We start from the raw sequence: 11979 nt of genomic DNA, 5'->3' as shown, positions 1-11979 counted from the left end.
AGGGGGAAAACAATGGAGGGGCTAACAATGTTCAAGAGGAAGTGTACTCATTACCTCACTCATGTAACTGTAACCCTCTGTATAGTATCTTTACAATAAAAAATAATAATTATGCATACACACATATGATCCAATACTATCCAAGGCTTCAGGGATCCCCTGGGGGTCTGGGAACTTCCCCTTAATATTTAGAACCACTATATGAAGAAATAGGAAAATATTCCCGTTTCCATTCATTGCACTTAAAGGGTGCTGGCAGCTAAGTTCATGTGACAATCAGAGCTTTACCTCTCCATAGTAGTGTAGATGAGGCACTTCCTAGAAAAGGGATTTGGGTACTACATCTTCAGGAAGTAAGACTACCTCTTCCCTGTGGCTCTGGAGCAATGCCAACATCAATGCAGAGTGAAACAGTATTTCCTACTTTATTATTCTAACTTCACATTGTCTGTTAAATTCCTCTTTGCATTTTCTCTACTTATATTTAAGCCTTTTCTCAGCTTTTATCACCACTCAAGTGGGGAAAACATTTTCCCTCTCTTGACTGCTTTCTGGGCTTTCTTAAATCATGTATCTGTTGACTCAATAGTCATTGAATACCTCCCTTGTAACAAGTAAGATAGTCGTCAATAAAGACACAAATATTCGCTGATTACTTACAAAGTAAGGGGCATTGTGCTGCTTTCTGGGAATAGAAAGATAACTAAGACACAGTTACTGCCTGCTGCATAATAAGAATTCAATAAATATTTGTTGAGTAAATACGTGCCTTAAAAGAACTCACAGCTCAATGTGAGAGAAGAGAAATTATGTAGACAACCAGAGTGAAAAGGGCTACCCTGGGGATGGCCAAGGGAAAGGAACACTTGAGAGACAAAATGTTTCTGCCAACATTAAGGTCTACTTTGATACAAGGCCAGTGAGCTGAGTGAGCCAGAGAGAGACCAGGCCTAAAGGCAGAAGAGGCTGTGTGACAGACGTGGGAGGGAGGGAGGGAATGTCCATTGGAAGGGCTACAATTGGGGACCAAAAGTAAATAAATCAGTGTATTATACTTTGAAGACTGGGAAAGAAGTCTTTACATGGGATATTACAGGATACTTAATTTAAAAGTCAAATTTCAGCTTTACTCATTTCATAGGTCAAACTGAGTCGTTGGCATTTTCCCAGGACCTTGTCACTACCTGCATCCAGTTGGCAGACACATAGGAAATCATATCAGCACGCCTACTCATGTTCCATTGGCAAGAACTGGTCACTGGGTTTCTCAACTGCAAAACAGGCTGGGAGAGGGATTCCAACTGTCTTTCAGAAAGAAGAGGTATTTAATACTGCTTGGAGAGAGGGCAGATGGAGAGCTGTGTGGGCATCCCTGATGTCGTTTCTCAAAGTGATCTAAGTAGCAGTCCCTAGTCAATGAGCAGACAGACAACTCTGGGCCTAGGAAACTGCTAAGGCAGGGCTGCACTATCCAATCCCAAGCAGTTGGGGCAGACCAGTATATGCAAGACTTTTTTTGTTTTGTTTTCAAAGTCAGGTTGGAAGTTGTATGGCCCATCTGACGAAAGAAGTAGGATCTTTCAAGAACTATTAAAGGCTGAAGAACCTGCCTGAGATTTCCCTTTACTTTTAAGCTAATACATTAGCTTGTCATAGACTCATGGATACCGACAGAGATGTAAGATGCTTGGCTCAGAGATAAAAGACTTCATCATTCACAGCAAGGACAGAGGCTAGAGTGTCAATATGCACATTCACCAGTTCTCTAATATCAATTCCCATAAGATAACACTGAAGGGAATCGGAGATACCTGTGTATGACATGGGCTGTGTGTTACAAGATAGGTACCCTGAGCTTAGGGAATCTGAACCTTTTATAATGGGCAGTAGTTTGTCTGCTCTTTGTTCTAGCAAGTGACACTGTTCTAGCTTTCAAGCAGTAAGCAGGCCTGCCCCTGCATCTGGAGACAAACAGGATCTCTATACTTTCAATCTTGTAAGCAATTTTTCATTGACCTATCTTTTTCTTCAAAGACTGTTCATTTTACATAACATCTTTGAGAAAGTAGACTCTGCTTGTACACAAATGTGAGTGGTAATTTGGAAAATTGCCTCCTGACAACATGAACTCTTTAGCAAGATGGAATGTTCTTTGAATACCTACTTCCTTATGGGGTCATTGACCCTGAGATTTCTAGATATTGCCAAGCCTTGGGCTCAGTCCTCAGGCTCTTCCCTATCTATGTTCACATAAGAATCTCACTCAGACTCCTTTCTTTGAACACCATCAGCCTCATAGTTTTGGATCCAGGCAGATGGCTTCAGAATGACGGTCTGCACTGTAAAGGTGTCCAGTTACAAACTTTGATCTCCAACTGGCTATGTGACATTTTCACTTGGTTATCTTCTAGGATCTCAGAATTCTCCCATTCTGGACACTTACTCTTCACATGAAAACTGTTGCTTCCCAAGCTAGCCCTTCTCCATGAAGAGTAATAGTTAATCGTTGTTCAGGCCCCATATATCACCTTTTGTTTGTAGTAATGTCCAATCAGTAAGCACAGTTTGTTTTCAAAATATATTCTGAATTTGACTGTCTCTCTCCTTTCTCATTACCAACATCCCAGTCCTCACCACCACATCCTCTGTCCTCAGCAGCAGCATGCACATCCTACCCTGTATACATTTCCACCTAGCCAAAGACATTTCCAGTTTACACAGCAGCCAAGTGATTGTTTCAAAATATAAAATAATAGCATTGCTCTGATTTTAACTTTTCAATGAGACTCCAACTTGTTTAGAATAAAATTCAAGGTCAAAACTATATATGATCTGACCCCTGTCTTCAGACCTAATCAAAAATGTCCACATTGTGGCTATCTCTGACTTTTTACCTTGTTGTTTGCCCAAGTTATCTAGGACTTTTCTGATGTAATTGGGCAGGAAAATTTCCTTGGCTATTTGAAATAAAAGAGCATACTCTATCTTCTTTCCTTTTTTTTCTATTCTTGTTATTTTTCATAGCCCTGATTTCTGCCTTTCATTCTAGAATATATATTGCATGGGTCAAGAACATGAGGTTGTTTTTGTTGTTGTCAAGAATGATATTTGCATAGTAATGAAGCACCTCAAAAAAATTAAAATCTGGAAATGGAACTACTGCATGAAATCAGTAGGCTGAGAGACATCTGCACCCCATATTTACTGCAGCACTGTTCATCTCAGCTAAGATACGAAATCAAGCTCAGTGTCCTTCAGTAGGTGACTGGATAAAGAAAATGTACAAAATGAATAGCTATTTAGCCATAAAAATAATTAAGTTCTATCATTCATATCAGCAATATGAACAGAATGGAAGGTTATTATGATAAATGAAAAAAGTCAGAAGGGTATATACTGCAAGAACTCACTTTTTTGTGGAAAATAAAAAAGCTGGTTTCAAAGAATGGAAAATAGAATAATGCTTACTAGAGCCTAGAAAGGGAGGGAGAGGAGGAAAGAAGAGGGGAGAAAAAGAGATGGGGCAGGGATGATCAATAAGTACAGGAGTGCAGTTAGGAGGAACATGCAATATTCTAATACACAGTAGCAGGGCTATGGTTGACAACAATTAAGTGAATATCTCAAAATAGGTACCAGAGAAAATTGTGTTACCAACACAGAAAAATGATAGGTTCCCAAGGTACTAAGTATGCCATTTACACTGACCTGATTATTACACATTATACAGTTTTGAAATATTACACTGTACCCCATAAATATATACATTTAAAATTTTAATATGCCAATTAAAAGTACAAATATATTTTTAACGAGTGATATCTGACTCAAAGTAGATGTTTAGTAAACACTTGTTGAGTGTAAATAACACTGAATTTTTCAATGAAGGTACGTCTGTAAATTCACACCTAATCTTTCTTTCTCAGACTAAATCATGTAACTTCACTTTTCTCCCAAAGGCCTATTTTCCATTGTGTAATAATTCTGGGGCTTGAACTCTGGGCCTGGGTGCTGTCCTTCAGCTCTTCAGCTCAAGACTAGCACTCCACCACTTGAGCTACAGTGCCACTTCCAGTTTTCTGGTGGTTTAATGGAGATAAGAGTTTCACAGACTTTCCTGCCTAGGCTGGCTTTGAACCCTGATCCTCAGATCTCAGCCTCCTGAGTAGCTAGAATTACAGGTGTGAGCCACTGGCACCCAGTTTTTCTGGCTTCTTCCTGAAGGAATCTTGTATCCTCCTAGGGTTTTATGTATGATGGACTTCAGAATTAATACAGACTTCCAGAAGATTTTGATCAGGTTAGAATTTGTTTACAGGTTACACAGGTTTGCTAAGAAATATACCTTTAAAAGATTATCTTCTAGGACGTCAGCCCAATCAACAGAGAAGTCAGTCTAAGGCCAGACCGTTTAGAGCACCAAACCAAAAGTTGTTTCATACCTATTTACAGTTTATACAAATCCCAAAATACCTTCCTGTATCTGTTGGAGGAAAAAATATAAATAAACTACTGAGTTTAACCTTAGATTGTTTGTATTTCCAGCATTTCTTTCATTTAATGATAATAAAAAAAATCTCCTATGTGCCAAGTTATAAGCTAAAATAGTACATCAGATACCTCTTCTTCCTTTTAAATTTTTCTTCTTTTTCCTGGGTAGAGGGCAGAGCTGAAGATCAGATGCAGGCCTTGAGTATGTTACACAAATGCTCTGGAAGAATAAACTAGAAAGAGCCCCCGGTCCTTATTTGAAGGAATCACAATCTTGAGCACAATTGTTTGTTTCCATTCTTTTTTATGTTACTTCTATTTTCCTCTAATTTGATTTTCTTATATTTATTTTCAATATAACTTCTAAAGTAAGAATCCTATACTTAGGGGAAAGCATTTCTTATCTCATTTGAATAAAAAGGAAATAGTGTTTGCTTTCTAGCCTGACCTTCTAATTTGATTATAAAATAATATATATATATATTAATTTTACAGAGCTCATTTCAATTCTCTGCAGAGGACATGGAATATAAAAATCTCAGGTATTTTCCATTACCTTATTTTTTAAACCATCCTTACATTGAACCTCAATACTTATGTTTTCTTTCACTTCTTTACTCTTTGTACTAAGTTAAAATCATTATAGAAACAATCACTTGTCAATTGTTCTTTTGACATTTCATAGATTATTATTTTACTAAACATATTAACTTTCTCTAGGATGCAAAAAAGCCCAACTGAATTGTCATAAAAAAATCCTACTGAATGAATTTCCCCACCTTCTTGGTGATTGTACACCTGCCTTCCTTATAAGGAGAACAAGGAAGTAAATCATGTTGAAGTTGCTTTTAAACACAGCTTTTCTTCTTTACCTGTCCAGGTAGCCTCCTTTTTCATTTCAGTCTTAATGAAAACTTTTTAATTTACATCTCAAGTTTCTTTTCAAAGCAGCGTAAGTAGTATTTATATTCTTTATACTTCTAGAAAGAAAGACTTTCACGATATCCAGCTTTGGTCTTGTAATGTTGAAGGTAATTCCTTTTTTTTTTTTAATCTGTCTGCACAGCGAGAACTGAAACGGATGGGGATTGAGCTTCTCTGCCTGCTCTTTCTATTTCTAGGAAGGCATGATCACGTCCAAGGTAAGATCTAAGCTCTCCCATATATTATTGCTTTTGTGGTATACTTGACAAACCTGTTGTTCAGTTCAGAAACTAGAGCTGAAGTCACTTTTTATTTAATCTGTGTGAAAGCTCTCTTGCCACCGAGCGAATACTTTAACAAATTACAGGCACACACAGGGTTTCTCACAGTAAAAGTTCTAGGTGTAAGGTAAATAAATACAAAGGTTACACAGGCATTTTAATGAGGAGAAATCAACAACAATCCTGAACAATAGGGCATCTGAATGCCATTGTGACAGTCATTCTGGAAATTCTTCTGTTTGGTTACACAACTGGCTTTCCACTCACAAATAATAATCTTGAGAAAGAAAAAGAACTTATTCCAGAAACAGAAATACATTACAAGAGAAAGCAGTTTTTAATGGATGTAAATATGATTTTTTTCTTGAAAATAAAGTGATGGACCTATTGAGTATGAAAAATAAATAGAATGGTATCCTTGTGAAGAGTTAGATATTTCCATGCTTTTTTTTTTTATTTCCATGCTTTTGAGGGAAAAGGAGAGAGAAATAACTTTGGGTTTAGAAAGAAAAAAGTGTGATAACTTTTGGTGTATAAGAAAAAAAGATTAATAATTGTTGGTTTGCAAGGCACATAGTTTCAATGTGATTGATTCAAAATATAAACTTATATGTGTATTGCTAATGTTTGAAAGGTTGATCTTTGGAGGCTAAAATAAACTATTACATTGTTTCATTCACATAATTTCAGAGGTATACGGCTCCTAAATGGGATGAATAGAAGTGTCTTTAATCCTGCATCTCCCTGGGTTTGTTAGGTGGCTGTGCTGTGGGAGGTGCAGAAACATGTGGAGACTGCTTGCTCATTGGACCTCAGTGTGCCTGGTGTTCCCAGGAGGTAAAACAAATGCCCCCACCATGTTGTTTTTTTAAAAATTATTTGTAATTACACTTTGGCTAATTCTTTCAGTGGTAGCTCTGATCATGTCCTTCCTGCATGGGGTCGGAGGGGAGAGGGGGTGTTAAATGAGCAAAACAAATCAAGAAAGAAAAGGATAAGTACCAATTGATCAAAGCGATATTCCCACAGTTAACTTTCAAAAACAATTTACAGAAGGAATTGATGTATATCAAACTATGTTTTTAATTACTTAACTCAAGATCCTTCCATTAATCTGGTTAGTCCTTTTATTTTAAAGCTATTATTGACAATTAACAGATAAAATATTGAGGCTTTGTGGATAATCAGCAGTCATGGTGATAGTATTTTCTAAAGGCCAACCTATGTTTGACATCAGTTCTTTCGTTACACTCAATTGGGAATCAGGATCCATTAGGATCCATTGTGAGCCACTGTTAGGCTCTTTGAGAAGTGTTCTATTACTATTCAGACATTACCTAGTTCTTGTAAAAGTTAACATTTTATTGAGTCTGTACCACTGAAATAACAAAGCCCCAAACAAACATTTCTTACCTGGATAAACTGAAAACCAGATAAAGTAATTGGATGATGAATAAGGAATATACAGCAAGCTACCCTGAGTCACTGCCTGGACAGGGGCACGGCTGGCCAATCTCATAGTGAGGAAGAGATTCCCTGTCTTTCGGTAGTTTAAAACAATTCTCACCCACTGCATCTCATAACGTGAATGTAAATACCAATCAAGCCCTGTAAATGCCACTTTCACCAGGAGCAGAGGAACATGCTCACAAGGAAACATCATTTCAGAACTGGGCTATAGCTATTAAAGAAAAAAAAGACTGTATGTGATGTGCACTGTATGTGATGTGCATCTATGGAGGGTACCACATATGGATTCCTGAAAGACAGTGCACGTCACACTGTTCTGCTGTGACTGACAAGACCACAAACATTCAAGGGACTCACCCTTTGGAGCTCATGTAGCAAAAGCAAGATTGAGAATAATACATACTGGCGGGGGTGGGGGGGAAGGAGAGGGAGAGGGGGAGAGACACTTCCTGTACATTGACTTTCTAAAGAAGACAATATGAGTTTCCTCCCAGAGCCATGATATAACAAATCAGTCTAGAATTCTTATTTAAATGCATTTTAAACAGTTGTTTAGAAGAGTTTCCTAAGGGTACTATGATAGCTTTGCTTGTGGATAGAACTTGATAGACAAGTGATTGTAGAGGCAGTAGTTAGTGTATTGGTTGAGTCAGTTGGAGCATTTAAGTAGTTAGGTTTCTTCTTAGGGCAGATAGGAAAACAGGTTCTACGATCAATATCACCTCTGGTCTTTTGACACTGTGGCTACAGCTGATAGCAATTGCACTGTGTTGAGGATTCTGAGATCTTGTGTAGGACTTGTTCGTCTTCAGTATATAATGTTCTATGATTGGAAATCACAGTTTGCCACAACTACTACTCAAGCATGCGTGCATAGATTTGACTAGTAGATAGTAAATTATATTCCCATAACTAGTTGCTAAAGAAATGGAATTAAAATTCTAAGGAACAAGGGGGAAAATGTATGGGCATTGATTTGGTTCTCTGTAAGCATGAGTGTTAGTGGGCCTTGGGTGTTAGTAAGATGGGTACTTGTCTCTGGCTCCTTCTCTCTGCTCTGGGTGCTACAGGATTAGAAAGGCCACATGTGTGCTCATGGCCCGGCACTCTAGCTCCATCTGAAGTGGGGTTGAGAAACTCTGAAATCCTATGTGGAAAAGCATGCTTTTAAACCGTCTTGTCCTCTGCTTCCATTCCTTGCCTCCAAATCCTGAAGCAAATTCTAAAAGGTCTTGAATTAGCATACCTTGAAGATGTTAAGTTTAAAGTCCCAGAGAGGCCCGTTACGGTGCAAGGTGAGGGTAACATACCAGTCCATAAAATTGGTACTGGGTGCCAGGTAGAGGGCATAAAGCATGCCTTTTAAAAACCCACAGAAAAACCTCTCTTTGACACTGGTACTGGTAATGGACACACTGCAAAGCTGGGACAAGCCAAGACTCCAGGAACCAACAGGTCATCTAGAACAAATAAATTCACAGAATAGTGCCAACTACAAACACAAATATTTCAAGAATCTGGTCATGGCAAGGGAGAAACTTGAAGGAAATGGGCTTTATTAAACTGTTGCATGAATTCAGGGGAGTAATTGAAAAGGAGATTAGTTTTCTCCAAAATTTTCCTGGCTGAATTCTGTGATTATTCACCTATAACTTAACATCAGTCCTATAATCACTATCAGCGTACTTAGCATGGTAAGATGTTTAGGTAGCAAAGTATGCAAAACATTTAATTATTGGCATCTCATAATGAAATGCAGCCTTGTCTTCTTTTTCTCTTTATATTTTTTTTCCTTTTTAGAATTTTACCCATCCATCTGGAGCTGGTGAAAGGTGTGATACCCCAGCAAATCTTTTAGCCAAAGGATGTCAATTAACCTTCATCGAAAACCCTGTCTCCCAAGTAGAAATCCTTCAAAATAAGCCTCTCAGTGTAGGCAGACAGAAAAATAGTTCTGACATTGTTCAGATTACGCCTCAGAGCTTGATTCTTAAAGTGAGACCAGGTGCGTTATGATGGCTCATGCAAGTAAATATGATGTTCTGTATAGTAACATAGCCAGTCCACTAACATATCTCCTACCATATCATATATCATGAATATTATCACTCACATCTCCCATGGTAAAGAAACAGGATGATGCTAGATTAACACTCTTCTTTACTCACAATAATCACTCGCACTCTGATTCAGTTACTAAAGAAGTCTCTTAGAGTGACCATTTGAATTCTCAAATTTTTCTCTCTAAGAGTTGGAATGTAAATTCAAGCTCCTCTTTTATTTAGTTCACCTTTTCTAAATTCCACACACACACAAAATTGAACTTATCTTCCATCTAAATGGATCCCAATCTCCCAAGGAGATATAAAATATCCTAACTTCTACCTCCTCTGTACTTCAAAACCAACTGCTGAAAATGCTTCAGATCTTGTTCATTTATAAACTTTACCACATAGTTCATGAAATTGCATGTATCTTTAGGAAGTTCTTATTGAAGTAAAATAGGCAGTTAGCCTGGAGATTGGCTAGATGCAAACAAATTTCACTGTGCTTTTATGGATCTGCTTTCCCTGCGGGGCTTTGCAGGTGGGAAACAGACTTTGCAAGTGCAAGTCCGCCAGACAGAGGACTACCCGGTGGACTTGTATTACCTCATGGACCTCTCAGCCTCCATGGATGATGACCTCAACACAATCAAAGAGCTGGGCTCCCGGCTTGCCAAGGAGATGTCTAAATTAACTAGCAACTTTAGACTGGGCTTTGGCTCTTTTGTGGAAAAACCTGTCTCCCCTTTTATGAAAACAACACCAGAGGAAATTGCCAACCCTTGCAGGTAAGTGATTCTCTGGCATTCCTGATCGTTATAGAAATAACTTCACCTCCTGTGCCACTGTTGCCAGGAGCTTGCTGGCATTTCTATCTCATCTCTGTAGATCTCAACAGTTCTCTCAGTTGCTCAGGTTATTTGCAGCTCTGGTGAAGTCATCTTAACTGCATGGTACCAGCCTTGGGACCCTGCCTACTGGGGAGGTCAAGATGTGTGAAGCAGGCTTTGTGTTCTGTAGATAAGAACACTAGGCTAGACATTTCACTGCAGGTCCCATTGGACTGGGCCTTTCCCGCCCCTCAGAGACTATATTCTTCAATGACAACTGCCTGCTGAAGCCATCTGACACTAACTTACATTTTCCCAATATTTCTCCATCATAATAATTTCGGTTAAAATAATATGCCTCCTCTGATATACTTTGGCTTCCTTACTAGCTTAGAGGCTTTGATAGCCTTTGTTTCTATTAAATTCAGTACACAATGAGGCAGCAACTCACTATAATATTCCATAATCATCTCCTGAAACCATGCATTATGCTGGTGATGGTCAAGGGCAAGTTGCTTTATGATGGTTTACCTGTACAGTCAATGGCATGCTCAAATTCAAATTATTTAATATCCATCTATTAAAAAAATACCATTTGCTCTGTGCCAGCCCCCGGGTTGAAAACGGTATATCCATGATTCACTCAGTCCTTATAATGACAGTAGGTTAAAGCCAATTTCTTTAATTCTTTATCAGATAAGGTAACAGAAAGCCAATAAAAAGTAGTAAAGTATGCTTGCTATTAGCACTTATTTGACTTATTTATAAAGGGAAATAAGTATGATGCTAAAAATAACCTCCTGTGTAATAGGAAAGCATGCCAGATTCTCTGGTCTTTAAAAATATGATATATGCCTGCCTGAAGTTTATATTTACTTCTTTTGGTATGGTAGGTACCTGAAACAAACTTCAATAGAATCTAAATGGCAGTTCCATCAAGAATTACCAAGTCCTCTTGAGATTATTCTTATCACAGACTAGATAAGATATAACAACATGACATATAATAATAATCATGGGAAGCAATGAGTAAGAAATGGTATCAGAGAAAACAATTAAAATAAACAAGATGGGATGGCTCAGCTAATCTGGCAGTCAATACCTTTAAATAATAAGCTCTATCCTTAAACAAGCCTCTAGATCAAAGCAATCAAAGTACTTGGGGCCTTTATTTGGCTCTGAAATATTTATATATTCATTCATGTATTCATTTAGCTATTCAATTTGTTCACAATGCCCCAATCATTATGATAGGCATGGAAATATTTAGGAAGACTAAGATTGAAGTGCATTCTCCAAGAAACTGAAGTTCTTTTGATGGCAGGGGAGGGTGGGTGGTAATCATAGAAGAGCATGGTAATTCATGGTGATTCATGGTGATTCACAGGGGATCCAGTTAGCCCTGGATTAAGTCTTGACTCATCTGTTCACTTATACTGTGACTGCAAGTGAATCATTTCACCTCTTAAATCTTTAGTATCTTTGTGGGTAAATTTGGAATCAATATACACTCATCACACAGAATGACTGTAAGGGTTGGATGAGATCTTGAATGGAAGCATTTGGCAGAGGGCCTCACAATACTAAGTTCTAAATAGTAAGTATCATTAATAACTGTAGAATATGGTTTGGGGAGAAGACCAAAGGAGGATCACATATGTGTGTATGTGTATGTGTGTGTCCTGGAGCTTGAACTCAGAGCCTGGGCACTATCCCTGAGCTTTTTTGCTCAAGGCCAATGTTCTACTACATGAGCCACAGCTCCACTTCCAAGTTTTGTGTGTGTGTGTGTGTGTGTGTGTGTGTTTAATTGGAGATAACAATCTTGTCTTACCTGCCTTGGCTGGCTTCCAACTGTAATCCTCAGATCTCAGCCTCCTGGGTAGCTAGGATTATAGGCTTAGACCACCAGTGCCTGGCATGTGATCTCTTAAAAGG

General features: G+C 38.2%; 1 protein-coding gene across 2 annotated transcripts in view; it reads left to right on the top strand.

Moving 5' to 3' along the window:
* Positions 1 to 5315: 5315 nt before the first annotated feature.
* Itgb6 (integrin, beta 6) overlaps positions 5316 to 11979 on the top strand; it is a 69978-nt gene continuing 63314 nt past the window's right edge. Inside the window, exons 1-5 of one of the 2 annotated variants that reach the window (XM_013030667.1) lie at positions 5316 to 5443; positions 5558 to 5633; positions 6454 to 6533; positions 8967 to 9171; positions 9753 to 9999. In XM_013030667.1, coding sequence (XP_012886121.1) covers positions 5573 to 5633; positions 6454 to 6533; positions 8967 to 9171; positions 9753 to 9999 — 593 coding nt within the window. In that variant the 5' untranslated portion in view covers positions 5316 to 5443; positions 5558 to 5572. Of the gene's footprint in view, positions 5444 to 5557; positions 5634 to 6453; positions 6534 to 8966; positions 9172 to 9752; positions 10000 to 11979 lie in introns of those variants that run through there. The other variant, XM_013030676.1, reaches the window with a different exon arrangement.

The sequence above is a fragment of the Dipodomys ordii genome, unplaced genomic scaffold (genome assembly GCF_000151885.1).
Source record: "Dipodomys ordii isolate 6190 unplaced genomic scaffold, Dord_2.0 Scaffold5, whole genome shotgun sequence".
NCBI lineage: Eukaryota > Metazoa > Chordata > Mammalia > Rodentia > Heteromyidae > Dipodomys > Dipodomys ordii.
This window is presented reverse-complemented; position numbering and strand designations above follow the sequence as displayed.